General features: G+C 37.8%; 1 protein-coding gene across 1 annotated transcript in view; it reads right to left on the bottom strand.

Annotated features, from left to right (window-relative positions):
* The window catches only part of LOC150083138 (short stature homeobox protein 2-like), a 135,401-nt gene that overhangs the window by 32,396 nt on the left and 82,308 nt on the right, over positions 1 to 20,697 (bottom strand). The window contains exon 2 of the mRNA XM_090378403.1: positions 11,191 to 11,468. Within this exon, the coding sequence (XP_090234529.1) occupies positions 11,191 to 11,468 (278 nt within the window). The remainder of the gene's footprint in view (positions 1 to 11,190; positions 11,469 to 20,697) is intronic.

Raw genomic sequence — 20,697 nt, forward strand, 5'->3', positions numbered from 1 at the left:
GGAATAGCGCAGTGGGTATAATCACCGTCCTCCCGCACTAAGGGTACAAGGCCTTAGTTCGAATCCTGCGAGTGATACCAGGAATTTTTATGGTTTTATTTATTTATTTTTTCATAGCGTGGCTGAGGTAGTCAGTCTTAAGCAAAGATTGCGTAGTTTTTGTCTCCCAGCAAACCAATTGTAGACTACGCAGTTACGGATATAATGAACCGACGTCTCATAGCCTTAGTTGCCTTGGCGCATAACAGACGCCTAATAATAATTACTGAAAAAAGAAGGAAAAATAACTTTTGTTCTCACATATAAACAAAACCAAAAGATTTACAAATTATGATTAACCGCTTTCGTCTACCATCATTGCAAACTTTAGTAGCTCGGCCTCATCTTCACTTCATATTAACATGTCCGGGGGGGTGCTCTGAGTGATCCCCATATGTGTTTTGCCGATTCTATTTCGACATGTCCCATATGAGAATGTGTGAAATATGTTGTTGGAAAATGCTCGAAGGTAAAACAACAGCTTATGGAAAAATCTAGCAAGGAAACAAATAGCTTTAGAATGCATTAATTACATTAATTAACAGAAGATGGGGGGGGAGGATAATGTCAACATGGCTTAGGTATATCCACAGGCAACAACTCATCTCTTTTGAGAGACTTTCTTTAGTGCGGCAGCCAACTATAAATAACGAAGTTAAATTAGGACAGCATTGTAGATTGCCATGGTTGACACATCACAGCATGCAGAATAGGGGTAATCGATATATTAAAATGAAAAAGAATAGTCACTCATTTTCAGGGATAATTTTAGTGGCCTAATTTAAGGAACAAGTTTTTTCAGGAACAGATTTATCTAAAGAACGAAAAAGTGTAACAATGCTACAGAATTGTTACCCTTTCATTGTTTTAGTTGTCACCGTTACACGTTAAAATAATTGTTACTCGTGTTTCATTATTATAGTTGTAGCGATTATCATTGTTATAATTTTAGAATTGTTCTCTTTGGGGGGGGGATATAAATTATCGGTAAATCTTAATGTGGTTTGATTCATTGAGTTTAAAGTTTTACAAGGAGAAAGCGAATTTTCCCTGGTAGCTCTCACCATGCCTAATTAAATATAAAATCCAGCAGGTAGCTGTCAGTGGGAAACTCTTTTTCCTTGGCAATATTTTTCCTTGCTCATATCTGTCAGTCATTTTGTAATGTTCTTAAATATTTTTCATTTCAAAGTAAATATGAACTCTGTCATGGACGACCAGATGACAAATATTTCATGTCGTTGTTTACGTTGTTTGGGATCGAGTTGCACAGTGGGTATGGAGTTATTGTTATATCGCATTAGCATCTTAGGCCATATTGCGGTTTACATATTATGTCTGTACATAAGCTGCGTTTCTGGAGCTGAATTGTATGTTATGTGAACGGAAAAACCAGAATAACTCACGGGGAAATCCCCTATTTCCTCTGCCCGAAATCGGCTAACCACAATCCTGACTGAAGAGACTTTAAGAATTCCTCCGGTCTGCGATGTGATGGGATTCGAATTCGGACAAGTGGAAACGCTATATTGTCTATTGAGTTATTGAGAGATGGCAATAGAGCAAAATATTGAGTATTTTGCTCTATTCCCATCGAGTATTACGCAGAATATCTACTATATTTGCTCTCTATACTGCTATAAATACAAGTGAATGTAGCCTTTTTTTTGTGAACAGCCGTGTTGCCACTACTTTCTGAACATCCTTCGTAGATAAAATAAAATATATCATGGGATTGGTTTTGACATTTTTTACACATTTTAAACAAAATGTGGGATACCACATCTGAGGTTTATTATTTAGGTTTCTTTGTATATGTCCTCGTTGGTAGCACAGTTGGTATAATCACCGTCCTCTCGAAAATTTAATCTCACCTTCTCTTAAATTTCATTTTGGTCTTTTCTGACTTCCAGCGTTCAGCCTCCTCCCCCTTTTTCTAAAGGCCCTTGCCACTGAAATCTTCGGAAACTAAGGTGGCAGGGCCTGCCAGAGTACCAAAATAATCTATCTACTGGGTGTACCTGACCTGCCTCCTCGTGGCTAAGTGTGAGCAACGGTGGGCCCCCACTATGGGTCCAACGGCTAAATGATCAGAGAAACAACAGAACATAACATTACACAACAGAACCATATCCCACACACTTTTAAATCTCTGGCCTCCACAGAGTACTGTGCTTCACGCAGAGTACACAACGCGGAGATGGGGGGAACCCCTGGTGCCGTTAGACAGCTAACACACTTTACCGCGTGGAAAACACATGAGTTAGAATCCTTTGATGATGTGAGGAATTTTTATGGGCCTTTTTACAACGTGGCTGAGTTAGTGGGTCTCAGGCGAAGGTAGCAGGCTTTTTCCCAAACCATAATACCCTCGTAGCACATTTTTTCCTGTTTTTGTTTCTTCTGATGCGCATAAACTCAACGACATCTTTGTATTCAACGTTTTTTTTTTTTTTTTTTTTTACAACTGCCAGTTTAAAATAAGTTTAAGAAAAGTTTAATGAAGACAAACGGTACAGAAAGGATTTATTTAAAGAAACATACAATGTTATGCAATGAACTTTGCAAGGCTAAAATATCCTGATATCAGGAAGATATGACCTAAGGAAAAATTTTATAAAGTTACAATAGCGTCCTGAGACGGACCAGATGTTCGTCAAGTCTAAAAAAAAAAATAAAATAGTAGACACTAAGTTTGAAGGAATTTCAAAGGTCTAAAAAAGATAACTAAAGCTAATAATTATTACCTTGGTTAAGGAAAGAACTTTGTAAATACTATAACAATATTAACTTAATAATGTAAAAGATAAATAATTTATGTTTTATTTCTGATGTTATAATTAAGTTTTAACGTTTTTTGCTTGATAAATTAATTCATTTAAAATGAAAGGAATTACGGGAAAACGTAAAAATTACAGAGGTAAACAGGAGCAATACCAGGACTGTGAAGTATAAGCAAACTGTAATGTCGAAGGAAAGGAACAGGGCGTAAGTCTGTCTTTTGTAAACAAGAATTGAAATAAAAAGCAACATTAATTTATTAGTAAATTATTTTAAAATATAAAATTGTATAAACATGAAATTATGAGCATCCATGATCCACCCCCCAAGCCTTTAGGACCACGCTGGGGTGATGTGTAATAAACAGATAAGTAGGTTATGTGTAATAAAAAGCAGATAATCAAATACAGTATATCAGACGATAAGAAGAAAACTATGTTTTTGTTTTGGACAGTATTTCTACGCTGTTCTTCTGTTTAAAGGAGAGAGGGATAAACTATATGATCTTTGCAAAATAGTGGACAGTGATAGTCTGTGAAGAATCAAAATAAGGTAACACGAAGCTAACAATTGCTATGTTTTCTATTTCGATTTCTGTATTTTTTATCTCCTAAACTTGACCGTGATTACCAGGAAACGTATTGTGACATTTTTCACATTAAAGAAAGTGCCCTTTTCGGTCATGCTGCTCAGATTCCATTTATCGCTTACATCCGTAATTGTTTACGTCGTGCCTCTCTCTATCCATGGTCGTCAGATTAGAGAGCGATCACGTTTGATGGACGGTGACAGCCCCATAACGGCCACCAATAGCCCTCCCGACCACACTGCTAATGACGAGTACCGTTCATTAGCTAGTAGACTCCCGCCTGGCGGACGTCTTCTTGCACTGCTCTTTTTTCCCCTTTTCGTTTTCTCTTGTCATTTTCCTTTTGTTTCTTTAAGTAAATCATAAGCTATTTATACCTTCCATTGCTGTTAAAGATTTTCATATCTACTTCGTATTAGACACATTATTGTTGTTTGTCAATTATCCTTCCAGTCTGGGCTGCATCTAGTTTTAGCTTAATCGGAAACATCAATTTACTATTTTTAACGCCATTTGAAACAATCTCTTTATCTTTCACTTTATCTTAGCATTTAGTATCGTCAATTGTAAACTCGTCTTTTCGAAGTGATGAAAAAAAAGAGCTGTCTTAAATGAAATGCCAAATGGATTTTCATTTCGTAATGAGATGAAAAATCTTCTGTGATACAAGGGAAAATAAATTGTTTGAAGAAATAGTAATTATGACAAAGAATGAAATTAGAACAATAAAGGAATCGGTTTAAATTTTCTCGGAGAAACTGTTGGAAGTTGCAGTTGAGCGCTAGTTGTTCGCATTATTATTAGTACTTGAAATTGAAATAGAAAAATATCATATAAAATTTTAAGTATTAGTCATATAGTGTAAGGAAGCTATAGGCCTTTGCTGCACCCGCCCAAAAAGAAAAAAAAAAGTAGATAAGCAAATGCAAATTATGCGCTTCTCTTCCTAAGTAGGTAATTATCCAGTTGAGCTTTGAATTTTTCTTGAAACTGTCAGTTGAGGCTGACAGTTTCAAGAAAAATTGATTCTAGAAAAAGTTGCCTGTGTAGGCAACTTTTTCTAGTAATCTTCTCGCTGACTGAAAGAAAACAACAACAGTAATTTGAATTTATGACCCCTAGTTGTGGAATTCTGTATAACAGTGAAATTTTCGCCTTCATTCATTTTACTAACCCCTCTCAGGGTCTTACAAACCTCAGTCAGGTTCCCTCTAAGGTGCCTATTTGCCAAGCTCCGTAATCCACATAATTGAAGTTTTTTCTTGTATGGTCGCCCTTTTTCCCGATCTCACCATGCGAGTTACCCTCTTTGGACCCTTTCAAGAAGCTCAATGTCTTTTTTTAAGGTGAGGTCTCCACACTTGGACACAATATTCCAGATGCGGTCTTACAATTGCCTTATACATTGATCAGCGGTTCCGGATTATGACCTCCCTATCGCTACTGAATATTGTTCGATAAATCATCGATAGACCACTATGCGGTTTCCCGACTTCCTGTTTACTGCTCAGAGAACTTGATATCGGCCCGTACCTTAACTCCCAAATATCTCTTTCTATTCCTCTACTGTTTTTAATTCAATCCCACCAAGTTTATAAGTTAACTTGTTTATATTTCCCAAGTGAAGACCGTGCATTTGCTACATTAAAACATAACTGCCATTTTTCTGACCATTTTTGAAGCCAGTTGAAGTCATTCTGAAGGAGGACTGCTTGGCACTGTTCATTAACGGGACTCCTCATCTTCACGTCATCTGCAAATTTTGACATCACTCCCTCTGTCCCTTCGTCGATGGTGTTTATGAAAATCAGAAATAACATTGGTCCAAGAATCGATTCTTGGGGGACCCCATTTCTGACGTTACACCAATCTGAAAAATATCCATCAATCCAAACCTTCTGCCCTGCAGCAAGCCTGCGATCCATCTTGGAATCTTACCAGTAATCCCAACATTCCAGATTATACAGTAACCTGTCATGAGGGTCTGACTAAATTGCTTTGATAAAATCCAAATAAATTATATCTAAATTGTCCCTACTCCAGGCACGCCAGCAGCGAATTAGCCATTGTTGTGCTAGATGATTTCTCAAGATGATTTTTCAAGTTGATAGGTGACTTTAGCATTAGCATTAGTAGAGGCATTTGATGCAAGAAAGCAAGCTTATGCAGCATCAGCCAAAAAAAAAAAAAAAAAAAAAAAAAAAAAAAAGTAACATAAATAAATAAAAATAACCACTTCCACTTCACCCCTCTGTTCGTTCGAAATACCTGTCCAGCTGAGCCTTAAACTTATTTAGGCTATCAACCTCCACCACAAGGGATGGAAGTCTGTTCCACCAACCAACCACCCGCTGGCTAAAGGCAAAAAGACTTCTAAAAGACTTCTAAGAAATTAAGAAATAAAAAACGCTAGAAAGTTTACCGCGATTTATAACTTCTTGTAATGCGCTGTTATAATGTTTACATTGCGAACAGCTGGCATCTTTACATGGTAAAACAAAATTTCATTATGCATGCTTTGCAAATAACTAAAAAATATATTGGTTGGTTATTAAGGGTGTAACATACACTAACTGGTCATTTTATTAGGATCATGAGCCGAGAGAGTGTTATACGTTGGTTTGACTCACTGCTCCGACACGATGTGGCATGAAGTTAAAAGTTATTGAAAAGTGACACGAGTAACATTGGGCCATTCATGTAACAAAACTGTCCTCAGTTCTCGAGTGCAGTGGGCAGAGGAAAACATCTCTCTAATTCTTCTCACGGATGCTAAATGAGATTGAGATCCATAGATTGGTCAGCCCATTCCTTGCATCCCTTCTTCGTGTTCTTCGAATTACCCTTTCGCACATTTGGCTCGGTAGGTGGTCGCACTGTCACCTTGATAGTGCCCATGTTTATAGAGGCTCATGTGTATCTAATCTACAAAGCTGTTCATGTCTACTTAATTCGAACAGCAGCGCTGTTCGAATATGCTGTGGCGTTCACGGTGCCCTCCACTGGGATCAAGCAAGAACCGAGAATTTGCCAAAAGCATATCCACGCCATTACATCTCCTCTTGTAAATAACAATATCGTTTAGTGCCTCGTGTCGTTTTCTGCATTTGTGTCCTCTTCCAAATGTGCCCGAATCAGGACTCATTGTACCACGTGATTTGCTTCCAGTCCTGTCTCCATCCTTTGTTTTCTCGCCATCAGCGAAGGCCATATTTTTCGATTAATTTTTCAGATCAGTGGCTTCCTTGCAGTTCTCCTGCTCCCTGATACATTTTTTGTGGATTTGTCACCTTGCATATTCGGTCGAAGCTGCATCTGTTCACGGATTTTTCCAGCGTTTTTATATTGGACTTGAATGGAAATCAAACTAGCTTATAAACACTCGGTAGCAACTGCTCAATGCTTACCGGCAATCTTCCTCCTTTGGAAATCCGTGAAATTCTCTCTGTTCGTCGTTGCCAGTGACCTTACTGGCTAGTTGGGTCACACAACTTTATAAACCTTTTCTGCACACGTCACTAACCATGTAGGTGGGGCGTGCGCAAACATCAACAACTGATAAAGTCGTCAGGTGGTGTAAAACGGTTGTTTAAAAATTCTAAGGCAGGTTTACCCCACTCCTGATTTGAGGAAGGGTTAAACACTAATTCTTACAACAAAAATGCTTAAATTGTTAGAAAATATCAACAGAATGACTATCGGATTCAATTCTTAGTGTAAATGACTATGTAGTTTTCTATGTATGTATAAAAGTTTGTAATTTAAAATTTTTTTATGTATGTATAATATGTATGTAATTTCGTAATTTTTCTATGTACACTGTGCTGCCACTTTATTAGGCACACTCCTGCTGTGCACACAAATGGTTTGACCCACAACGTTGCAAGTCACATGACCACAGTTGTGGATATAAATGTAGCAGAAAACCTTCCTAGTATCAGTTAAGCGTACAAACCGTAGCAAGAATTGGGGAAAAGGAGTGATATAACGGACTTCGAACGTAGCATGGTAGTAGGCGCAAGACGTGCTGGACAAACCATCTCTGAAACGGCAGTTCTGAACTTTTCGCGCACCACAGTTTCAAGGGTGTATCGAGAATGGTGCAACGAACAGAAAACATCCTCTCAACGGCACTCCTGTGGAAGAAAATTGCTTGTTGATGAGAGAAGTCCGAGGAGGATGGCTAGAATTGTGCAAGCAAACAGACGGGCCAAAATGTTGCAGATCACGTCAAAATACAACCTTGGTGTGCAGAACAAAATATCGCAACGGACCACTAGTCGCACTTTGTCGCGAATGGGTTACAACAGCCGACAACCACATCGCGTACCTTTGTTATCAATGAAGAACAAGAGAGCACGCCACCTGTGGGCACGCCAACACCAGCACTGGACTATCGAAGATTGGAAAATAGTTGCTTGGTCTGATGAGTCCAAGTTCGTGGTGCATCATGTTGATGGAAGGCTCAGAATTTGGCGAAAACAACATGAATCCATGAAATCATGTCTGACGACTACTGTGCAAAGTGGTGGGGGCAGTGTTATGGTGTGGGGAATGTTTTCCTGGCACACGTTGGGTCCATTGATACCCATAGATTCACGTCTGAATGCCACATCGTACCTAAACATCATTGCTGACCAAGTCCATCGTTCGTTTTGACAGTTTATCCTCAGTCAGATGGTTACTTCCAGCAGGATAATGCTCAAGTGCATAAAGCCCGAATCACTATGGAATGGTTCCAGCAACATGACAATGGCTTTTCTTTGCTGCAGTGGCCCACTCAGTCCGTGGATCTCAATCCTATTGAACATCTTTGGGATGAGCTGGAAAGGCTGTTTGCTGCAGGCCTACAGACCTCCGTCGAATCTCAAGGAACTACGTGACACACTCATATCTGTATGGTTCTCCATTCCTGCACAACGTTTTCTGCATCTTGTTCAATCCATGCCTAGACGAATCCAGGCTGTTTTGAAGGCTCAACACGCTACTAGGTAGGTGTACCTAATTAAGTGGCAGCACAGTGTATGTGTGTGCCGACCGGGCTAGCCGAGCGGGTAAAGTACCTGCCCGGCAACCCAAAGGTCGCGGGTTCGATTCCCGCCTCGGGCTTGGATCAAAGTACTGCAAAAACCTTGGGAGGTGCAATATGGCCACAGAAGCCGATGCACCAACAACTACCAAATCAATCAATCAACAGTGTATGTATTGTTTCCTGTATCTATGTAATTTTTTTTGTTTATTTATTTATTTTATGTATTCGGTGACATTTTATTCTATGTTACTCTCTAATAAGTGTTGTTGGATGTATGTATGAGCCACCCTCCTAGATAATTTCTGTACAGGGGTGTTTGTTAAATAAACTAAATTACTACTACTAATGATAATAATATCGACGTTGATTTGAATAAGGTCGAGGGATAGAAGGAGAGGGGAAAGCTCAAATGTAGACTACGCAATATTAAAATCAGCCATTCTGAGATATGATGTTTTGTCTGTGCTGTGTACTTCATTCTGAAATATCCCTTTAAAAAGTAACTTTTGCTTACTGCGGCTACCACATAAAATAGAAATGACTCATCATTACGTCTTCGTGGGTAGCACAGTTGGTAAATTCGCGGTCCTCCCCGCACCGGGTGGAAAAGATCTCGGTTCGAGTCCCGTCGATGACGAAAGGAATTTTAATGAGCCTTTTTCATAATGTGGCTGAGTTAGTCGGTGTCAGGCGAGGATAAATGGGTTTTTCTCCTCGAAGCTCGGGTTTTTTCGTCCAGAAAACAGAGAAAGCCGAACACAGAACAGACGCAATTTACAGTGTATACACGGAGCAATATGGCCTTAGTCGCTGATGCTCCTAAAAAACCCTACTATAACAACTCATCATTACAGTAAAATATATTCTAGCGCCAAAACTGAAAACTGAGTTCCAATCCACGAAGGCCAGAGGTAGCCGAGTGGTCAGGAGTGAGAGTACAGTAGCACACGCTCTTTGAGTGAACGATTGTATTCATGGTTTATTGGCGCCTCAGTAGCCAGGTGCAGCAGTGCGTAGCACGCGCTTCTTGATTAGACCGGGGATCGAGCCCGTGACCACCAAATAGGGAGGATGCGGAAAAATCAGGGAATGACCACCACATATCCCCGGAGCAAAACCAAAACAACAACAATCATGGTTTATTGTAATTTCATTGTACTTGAATGAGAATATGAGTATTTTTTAAGTTACTATTGCTTTGTATTTTATAGCATTTAATATTCCTAAAAATTCCTTATTTCAAAGTTTAACATTTGACAGTTAGAATTATTTTATTATTTGAAAAATCGTTCTTTCTGTTTGTTTTTCCCTTCCGTTCGAAAAGTCAATCATTCCGAAAAATCTCTGAAAGTTAAAACAGTTAGTTTTCTCTTTCATCTACAGGGTGTTTTCGAAAGGGCTCCTAAAAACTTGGGGAGAATGTTCTACTGAAAATAGGAATGAAAAAAAATGTTTATTGGTTGATAAGTAAGAGGTTACATAAAATTGAATCATTTGTACACCTGACTTCACTGTACATGCATGCAGAGTTTGGAACGAACCCATCTACTTCTGGGAGAGGTAACTGTTTTTAAAGAGGGTGTCTTCGAGAGACTGAATCCTTCACGATTTACCACCGATTGAGAAAGAACCAGACCTGTTCAAATACCTGGTTTAGAAGCATAGGTGGAGATCACGAAGAGATATTTCGTATTGCACATCTAAGTGTATGGAAAATTCTTCGTGAGCAGGAAGTCTACTCATATCACGTGCAGCAACTTTTTTTCATTCCTATGTTCAGTAGAACATCCTTCCCAAGTTTTTTAAGAGCCCTTTCGGAAACACCCTGTAAATGAAAAAGAAATACTGAAACTGTAACACTTTCGGCCATTAGTAGAAAGTAACAGGAATTTGTGTCCGTCCTCCTTTTGTACAGTCACAATTTAAATATAGAGGCGTAACGTATTGACCACGGGCTGATCCGGCATTTCCGTTCATACCAGAGACGTTCGATTGGATTGAGGCCTGGACTTTGGGTCGGTCAAGTGGTTGGACATCATTTTCCTCAATCCAGTTTTCTATTTCAGTTTTCTATGGGATGGAGCAGTATCTCTTAGTATTGATAGTTTTTCATTCTAAAACAATGATCCTAGTCCGAACCACGCGAAGCAGCCCCGCACCACGATTTTGTCTTTCCGAATTTCACTCAGCAGGTGGCATTCCCCATGTCCACATTAACCTGGAATAAAATCTATCATATTAAGGCCACCCGAGAATTAATTCATCTATCCTCTGTATTATCAATACTTCGCGTCATTCCATTCAAGGGATTCTAACTCATATTCTTTCCACCCAGTGTGGCTGTACTAACCTCTAAGACTGTATTCTTTAGATAAATTAATTTAAGCCTGTGCTGTAAATGGATCGTTCTATAACATAGTGTATAAATGAATAAATACATGCCTGTATCGAAGCAATAGCCGCTTTCTAAGTCAGCTGCATTAGTATAAACTTCGTGTTCAATGTGTGGCACGTGTAGTTAAAGCAAGATGTTCTTGGCTCGTGAGAATGACGTATAATGATCAAGTATATTAGAGCTTAAATACAGCTCATTTATATGTTATTAAATATGCGCGAGAATTTAAATTAAATTTTAATTTTCAGTACATAGACAATGTTCTTTCCGGTCAGCCCAAAGTTTACATATAGTTTTGGATATTTTATCCTAAGCAAAGCAGAACAGAGAAAGAAACAGCAATTAAAATATTACCTGAACTCGTGCCTCTGACAGCCCTAGCCTTTGCGACAGTTCTTCCCTCATGAAGGCATCTGGATAATGCGTTTCGTCAAATAACCTCTCCAGTTCGTTAAGTTGCTCTAGTGTAAAGTTTGTTCGCGACCTTCTTTGTTTTACTTTTGGCTGATGATTTTCTTCGTGGCTGTTGTGATCTCTCTTTTCCTTCCTCTCTTCGAGTTTGTCCTCTTTCTCACTATCTATCCTGCTCTGTTCATCGTTTTCTGCTTTCACTTCTCCCGGAGACTGTGGTTCTGTAAATAAGACACACTATTAATTTTTATTTTGCACTTTTTAACGCTCTATTTCGTAATACTCTAACAAATCAATGGTTTAACAACGTTGTCTGTTACTGTTATAAATAGACTTTATTAAAGTCCAAAATAGTTGAAAATGAAATCAGTCATTAATGTGTATTAAGTCAAAATTTTAAACACCGAGCTGAAGAAACGCAAATAAAGTCAAACTCATAAGTTTTAAGCTTACATCATAACGTACACTGAAAATGGTCTGCTTTTTGCCAGCATTAACTCTCAAGGCACCCGAAGACACACTGGAATTAAGCACAAGGACCAAAACATTGAAGCATACCTTTCTAGATGGGGTCTCTGCAGTAGCCAGCAGTCTAAACATTTTCTCTCAAGCAAAATTCAACTCTTGCGTGGCCTGTGCTAAGACGATTAGAGCTCTCCACAGTCCAACAGCATAGTGATCCGTTTCTTTCAAATCAAATTTTGTCGACTACTGTGAATGCAGAAGCAGTAACTCATACTACATGAGCGCTCAATTTGTTGTAGACTTGAATATCACTACCCATGTTTACCCAATAATGCAGCATAGAGTTTTGGATGTTCACAGTTCAGATGCACCGTAAGTTCCGAAGCGGGTTACTATTATTATTATTTCTTACTGATGGTGGGGTTCCATCCTGTGACGGCTAACAAGTGCACAGGGTGGTTGTTATTTCTGGTGTTACTGTTGTTCGAGGAACTCTGACTAATCTACAGGTGTTCAGGATTGCAACTTTCTGGAGTTTCTTCTAGGTGTTCTCTGGTATTCTCTACGCTGTTATGTAGGGTCTTTGGTACCATATCGGTGCCAAAGGCCCTACTGGAATGACACGATGACCATCCCGATCATCGTGTCATCCAGATCAAGTTTCACCGTATTGTTTTTTCAATATTTATTACGGATATTGACGATGCAATATCAAGTTTAATGTCTGAATTTGCTGATGATACAAAGGTTGGCAGGATGGTTAAAGATAGAAATTAGGGTGTGCACCTGCAACAATACCTGGAGAACTTAAGAAGATGGCTGAAAAGCGTCAATCGGGAAGCATTACCCTATTTTTAGTATTTGATATTGATAAATGCATGGCATCGCATATGTGTAGGGTTAATCCCAAATAACACACCAATTCGGTGGTACCAAAATTAAGGTAGTGGAGAACGAAAAAGATCCAAGAGAGAGTAGTTGTGCAGTCCGACATGAAGTTCTCTCTGTAATCACACAGAGGCTGCTAGGTATTCTGTGAATGATATACAAGAATTTTTTCTGTCACGCCTTGAATACTCCATGGAGGTCTGGTAACGTCATTTTAGGAAGGATGTAGATTTCCTGGAGTTCAGAGAAGAGCTACAAAATTAGTCAGAAACACAAAAGGGCGTTCTTACCGAGAAAGATTTCAGTTCTGCAGATTGCAGCGTCTGAAACCTAGGCACACTTGCGAGAAGATCTGATGGAAGTATTTCAGGCTTTAAATGAATTGAGAAAATATTCTGATGCCATCCTTATTCTTTCTTGGATGACATGTATACAGAGACATAAATTGCAAAATTTGCATTTGATTGCAGGAAAAATGGGCAAAAAACTCATCCAGAGAACAAACTTGGAATAAACTTTCATCTGGTGTTTCGGAAGGAAGGAGGATTAAACAAATTAAACATTATACAAATTTAAAGAATTACGAAACGGGATGGACAGATGATGGAGTAGTTTAGTTTACCTTATAAAAGTAAGCTCCAGGTGTTTCCAAAATAATGTTCTAAAACTGTTAACCAAAATGTTAAGTCAGTTGTTGTGGAATGTCAACTAGATAAATTTTGATTAAAAAAATACATATATCTAATTTTTTTTTATTAAATAGTGGCCTTCGAGTTATTAATATCTTCCGATATGAGCATTAATTTTAAATTTCGATTTTTTAAATAACAGCTTTAATTTATAAAATTATTCAGCCAAGAAAATTGAGCGATTTAAAAAATAAAATAAAATAATGTTTTCTGTTTTTAAACAGAAAATATCAAGGGAGTTTACAAGGTATACTTATGAATAATGCCGCTTTTTTTTGTTTGCTTCTTTAATGTTCAACTTTTCTATATTTTTGATATTTTCGGATGTTTAATTTAATTTTAAAATCTGATTCGTGGTTCTGATTATATTCGACACGTGTTCACATGGAAATCTAAAGTATAACCTTTCGAATCTCCTCCCTCCCTATGAAAATTCCTATATTCGTTCTTTTAGTTTTTTTTATTAAAAATAAGAAATGTTTTCTTATTAATAAGAATAAAAGATGAGTTATTAAAACTACTCGATAGAACTACTATCGAGTCTGCTTTGTTTGGAATCGTGTATCTTATGGTTGTACAAATGTATGTTCTCCGACCGATTTGCATGTTGCGCTGGATGAAAATCCCCCAAATGCCTCATGGGATGAACCTACTCCTTCTGCCTAAGATTGTCTTACGGCTTCAATTTAAGAACTTTAAGAATTGCATGCATAATGTATAATAAGGACTCTCTCATAGACGGGACTCGAACCCACGCGTTCCCAAACGGTGTCAAGTGGCGGAATGCCGTACCCACTCGATTGCTGCGGAACGCTAAAGTATGCAGATGTAATTACGGTAATTGAATAACATTTATAAATTTAAAGATGCTCCGTACCGCAGTTCACTTCAACCGTATCCCCCGATGGCACGGAGCTTCTAGCGTCAGCTCCACTTATTCCCCTTCCCTCTTGAGATGCCCCTGCACGTGGGAATTTCATAAGCTTGCTTTCCATTTTTGGAAAACAGACTAAAAAAAATGGTGAGGAGGAGCGCTGTATGCGCTCCTTCTTCCTTTTTTGAACACCACACCAATGACTAGACCTGTGAAAGTGACTTTTAAACGCACGTGCAGGGTGTTTCAATTAAAGGGCATTGAAGTCTATCTCGATTATTTTTCAGTTAAGGCCATTTTATCATATTTGGGCTGAAATTTTTGAATTTGTTGTTAAAGTTGGAGTAAGTGTTACCGTTAAGAATTTATGATTCCTAAATTAAAATTTTTCCTAATCAACTTGTTTTTTTCTCAACAGAAACGTTTTTCCCGTTCACGGTTTCGCCTGGAAACATGATTAGGGTTACAGTGATGTTCTTCTACGACCCTTGTGTTAATATTTTCTTTAAACGGTAGCATTTAGTCCGACCTTAGCATCAAATTCAAAAATTTCATCTGACTACCACAAAAATCGTCCTGGAAGTAAATCTACAAATAATAAAGATAAGACCACGATGCTGTTTAACTGAATCAGCTTGTATAAGATAGAGTATAACGTTTCCCGCGTTATTCAAGCGAATTTTTATTTGAAAAACTGCTGATTACGTGACGCTAAGAAACATATGAGTGCTACTGTTCCCCTAAACTTTTAGCAAAGGCCGAGAATGGTACATCGTCTTTCCTTGTCGGATGAAAGGGAAAATGGGTGGCTGTCGAATGAATAAAGTATTAAATGAATTGTAAGCCGTGTTTCATCTGCTCAGTTCGAGTGGAAGTAAACCAAATCGCTTGCAAAGTTTCACGAAATCCCTACTGTATTAAAAAAAAAAACCTTCACGAAAATGGAGAAAGCACATGAAATTAATTTGTGTTTCTTCGTCTCTACAAACGAAGTACTTTTGGCGTGGATAGTACCAGTTGCTTGTATAATTGAATTAACATTCTGTCCTATTTGAGAGTGCAATCAAATCTTTTATTGATTGATAAAGATGTAATGCGTAATTCACAAGCTAAAAAATTAAAATCAGACAAAAAAGTAAATGTCCAGAAATTTATGACCGGTCACTGAAAGTAAGTTCATATCGCTGCAGAATATGAAAAATCAACGATATACTATGAGAACGATGAGAATAAAGCCGCAAGAAACACTATTTGTTTCAGGTAGCAGAGTGGTTATTATCACCATCTTCTTCACACCCGAAGAAAGTCTCCGGTCAGTCAACGAGGAATTTGAATGGTTTTTTCTCAAAGTGGCTGAGTTAGTCTGTCTCAGACGAGGGTCATATGGTTTTTTATCTCTCGGAAACTTGGGTTTTTCATGCAGCTGTTGTTTTAGGATTTTAGGCGCATCAGCAAATTAGGCCATATTGCGCCGTATGCATTATATTTTTAAATTGTGCATGTTCTGTTCTCAATTTGCTGTTTGCTGGACGAAAAACCGAGTTTCCGGGAGAAAAAAAACCATTCTACCCTCGCCTGACCGACTAATACTCAGCGATGTTGTGAAAAAGACCCATAAAAATTCCTAGCGTCATCGATCGATGGGAACCAACTCGGTTCTTTTCCATCCGGTGTGGGGAAAAACGGCGTTTCTACTAACTGCGCTACCCACGAGGGCTTTTCGTCCAGCAAAACAGGCAAACCGACCAGAGAACTCGCGTATTTTACAGACAAAATACACGTACGTCTTAATTGAGCATTATGAAGATATAACGAAAATGTTTGTACTCCAGTCTCTCCTGAATGATGGTGTAAGCAGGTACATGAGTAATATCCATATTCTTTCCCTCATCCATTACCATACACCAATCCCTGATGCCCTCGCGCACAGTTCATATAATCACCGTCCTTCCCACACCGGGTGGAAAAGACCTGAGTTCGAATTCCATTAGTGGTGTGAGGAACTTTTATGGGCCTTTTTCACAACGAGGCCGAGTTAATTGATTTAAGGAGATGGTGTTTTTTTCCAGAAATTCGAGGTTTTCTGTAGTATCGATTTGCCTGTTCTGGAACAGAACAGGCAAATCGATTGCAGAACACACGAAGTGTATAGACCTCATATATACGGTAATATGGTCTGAGTCGATGATGCGCCTAAAACCATTCACCACCAACGATAACAATCTCTGATGACAATGTCTGCAAGTACACCATTTTTTTCCTCTTGTGTGAATTTATCTTAGGCGAGGATAATCCATCCGGATTTTTTTTCTTCCTTCGTAGTAACGATTTGCTCGTTAGTATAGTGGTTGGCTCGACATGCAGTTATCGGCGTACTGATTAATAAGACAAGATTCCCTTTATGTAATTGGGTCGAGTACCGACGATGTCGAGTATCGGGACACTATCGTTCCTGGACGTGATACTCTTCCTGTGAAAAAGGCCGAGCCCCTTTGGCTCCAATACTTACCTTTTTAATTATTTTTCATCGCACATCCTTGTGCTTTTAAATGCACCAAATATCGTTCCTTAAGAAGGACATTAAGTCTGATCCTCACAATTATTGACCGACATCTGTTATTAACGTCATGAATATTTGTTGAAAATCTTTGAGTTTAATATTTTTGAAAAGTTAAGGTTATTATTTAAGCCTCTTATCCACGAATTTCAGATCGGTTTTAGTTTTGCTCTCATTTTATTTCTGTAAATTGGACTTAAGTCATATTTTTGGATATTACTCATGCTTTTGATTCTGTACATCCAGTTATTTTAAATAATAAACCTTAATTTTATGGAGTGTCTCTACCATTATTAAATTTCATTGTAAATTCCTTCTCTGATCGGCCTGCTGAAGTAGTCATTGAAAGTATTTCATGTTTTACGTTTTTTCTTCTTACTGTGGTGTCCCCCAAGCTTCTTCGTTGGGACTTATTTTATTCATTGTTTACTTCGAAAATTTATCTGCAGTACTTTAGTCTTCCAATGCCCATTGGCAGATGTTTTTCAATGATTTGAAATTTATCAGGTAATCCATTCTTTGTCTGATTCCCGGTCAATGCAGTCCGCTTCAAACTGTTTCGATCTAGTTCCAAGAGGATAATATGGCATTGAATCTGAGGAAATATATGTTATGTAGGTTTTTCCCTAAGCACCATCGTAGATCGCCAATATTATTTGATTATTTAGTTTCAGGTGAGACCAATATGAAGACATGGGCTTTACATTTCTTTATGATTTTCTCCGAGCATTTGGGTTACTGGGTTTAAATAAACGCTCGGAATCTTCTTTTAGATGGGATTCCGCTATCTTAATCCTATAAAAGCAACTTATTGTTCCCACACTAGACTCTTGTGAGTTGGACTAGACTCTCATTACTTTTAACCCTTTATTAATTGATTCCTTACCTTACAACGGCTGTCTGATAATGTTGAACATATCTAAAAATTTAATCGATTTCCGTGTTACAGAAATAAAGTAACATTTCACCACCGGTATTAGAGTTCTTCGTGAGCTCAGTACAATTTCCTCTTTTTGCATTCTCAGCGTGATTTGCTTTTTATTTTATTTGCAATTTAGTTAATAATTTTTTATTGATTCTTGCATTGTCTTGTCCATGCTGCTATTTCTGCCGACCGGGCTAGCCGGGTGGGTAAAGTGCCTGCCTAGCAACCCAAAGGTCGCGGGTTCGAATCCCGCCTTGGGCTTGGATCAAAGTACTACAAAAACCTTGGGAGGTGCATTATGGCCACAGAAGCCGATGCGCCAACAACTACAAAAAAAAAAAAAAAAAAAAAAAAAAAAAAAGCTGCTATTTCTAGTTTCCTCTTTTAATTCTAAATTTTACTGTACTCTTTCCTTTGGTTCTAATTGTTCTACTTCTTTTCTTCCACTTTATTTTTTCAATGAAACTGATTAACAGGTATCATTTTTATTTGAATATATATATACATTTTAGGCGCGTTTAAAAAACATATATTAATACATAATGCGCCCCTATTTGTCTTCACCACGTCCTTCCGTCTGTCCATACTTCCCGTCCACATTTAATAATACAATTCCCAGTGGACGCATTTTCGTGAAATTTTATATTTGAGCTTTTTTAAAGAGATTTGTCGAGTCTTCCAAAATTTCATTAAAATCAAACCCATAGAAATCCGGCAATTATTATTTTCCTTCATACATGTCATGATGTCACACATGCTATCTATATACCTTATATTAAATAAATAATATAATTTTCTTTATTTGTAATATAATAATAATTTTTATTTGTAAATTATAATAAATTTAATTGTAATATATTAAATTAGCGTTAGTAACTCTGCCATTAAATTGCAGTCTCTAATTCTGACCAGTTGTCAAATAAATAAATAAAGTTTACAAGGAGTGTAGCAGGTCGTTTTCCAAGTAAAATTTGTGGCAGCTAGGGTCTCTAGATTTAACTTCCACAAACTTTTATCTTTTGGGACTACTTAAAGGTGCAATACTCATCAACAACCCTTAAGACTTTGAAAGAATTGAAAGCCGACTAGCTAGGTCCCAGTGTGAAAAAAGCTCATAAAAGTTCTACTATCTAAATGGGACTTTAATCAAGCTTTTTCCCATGTAAAAGTTTGGTGATCGTAACCACTGTGCTAGTCACGAGGGCCCATAAGGAAAACATTTTCGACATGAATTGTAAAATCTGTAATTTAATTTATAATTAAAAATACATTATGAGCTACGTGGCTTTTGGATCGCCCTGTATTAAAGTTCGCATAGATGCACTAAAATGTGACAGGAATGTAGTCACTGTGTCGCATTACAAGGGTAGACATGAAAATACAGTAGTCATTTTCCACTGAGAACCATCCTATGAAATTGCAAAACGAATCAGCGAAGCTAATTGCCACAAGTTTCTCAGTAACATCAGGATATAGATGTAACATAGGATACCACAATAGTGACTCATCTATTAAATAAATGAAAATGGTAATTTTTTGACAGTGTCATTTGTTTAAAGCAGTGTATATAATATCGCTATTAAACTATCCTGCCAAGGCTGAGAATTTTGTAAAAGTAAAAAGCGGAATTAGATAGTCACATGATAGAGAAAGTGATTTAGAATTTGTTTTTTTTTCTGACAGATGCCTAAAGAGTTCACTTCCTTTCATAATCCAACCATTGTAACAGTAATGTTAACTCGTAGAAACTTGAAGTTTATTTTGTTTGAATTTTCTTCTGGCTACCAAACGAACCAAAAGAACTGTTATTATAGATAATATCCTCATGTTATCTATAATAACACATTATGTTGTCATGAATATGGATTCATTTATTAGTATCGTAACTGCTGTCCCTCCATACCGTGTAGATGTAACCTGGAGTTGAATTTTATCAAGATGGGAGGAACCTTTTGGCCTTTTTTCACGCCTTGAACGAGCCGTCGGTTTGGGACAAGGAGTGCTTTTGTGAGGGGCCGTATTTGTACTAACATTTCAATGGTCCATGTCATAAAGCACGATTTTGTGAGTAATAATGGATTAAACCTGATATTTCCAGCAGAGATCTGGGGATGTTTTAGAACAATTGAGACCAGAATAAGACACCCATAAAAAAAACCGTCAGATTCACTTTAATATCATCAGTGATATTCACCCAATGCAATTTAGAAAAAAAAATAAAAAAATAAAAGAAATTGCAGGGGAATTTTTTTGACGAATAACGTATTATGTATGACCGATCATTATATCTGACTACTGTTTATTGGCTGGTACGTGGTGAGCATCAAAACTAAAGAACAAAAATGGTCTTGGGCAGGACACATATCTCGAAGACATGATGACAGAGGGACTAAGAAAATAACAGAATGGTACCCAAGAGGAGCTAGAAGAAAACTTGGAAGACAACGGAGGCGATGGATAGATGAAATTCCTGCGTTTGTGGGTAGTAAATGGGTGGCCATTGCACAAAAGAGAAGGAACTGGAAAGTTGCTGGATGATGATGATGACGTGGTGAGCTGATGCATACTTTATTTACTTTTGGTTTACCGAATATATTTATTTTCAAAATAAGCCTGAATTGTTTCTTAGCGGCGTTTAGCTCTTTAGCAGTTAGCTGTTTGTCTGAATGGACCAAATACAGAGGATGGACAAAATTTTTGTTTCTTGCAGTAGTATTGTGAACGAAGGACAATCAATGAAAGCTGTTGTTTACTAAGAGGTCTGTGCTGAAAACAGACCGCCGGACACTGAAAAGGATTGTAGCCTGAAAAGATGAAATTATTGTCTGAAAAATAATTGTAGAACTCAGTGAACGAGTTTTAGCATTCAAGTTTTTAGCAAAATAGTTCGGCGAAAACTTCATAAAGCTGAAATTTATGCAGAGCCTATTGCCAAGCCTCGTTACCGATGGTAATGCCAGAAAAAGGATTCCGTATTGTATAGAGCGCAAAAACTGGACATGATGGATGACGGATTGATGATTGGACACGTCATATTTTCAGACGAACCATC

This window comes from Mastigoproctus giganteus, chromosome 7, assembly GCF_048544385.1.
Source record: "Mastigoproctus giganteus isolate SK-2022 chromosome 7, ASM4854438v1, whole genome shotgun sequence".
Classification (NCBI taxonomy): Eukaryota; Metazoa; Arthropoda; class Arachnida; order Uropygi; family Thelyphonidae; genus Mastigoproctus; species Mastigoproctus giganteus.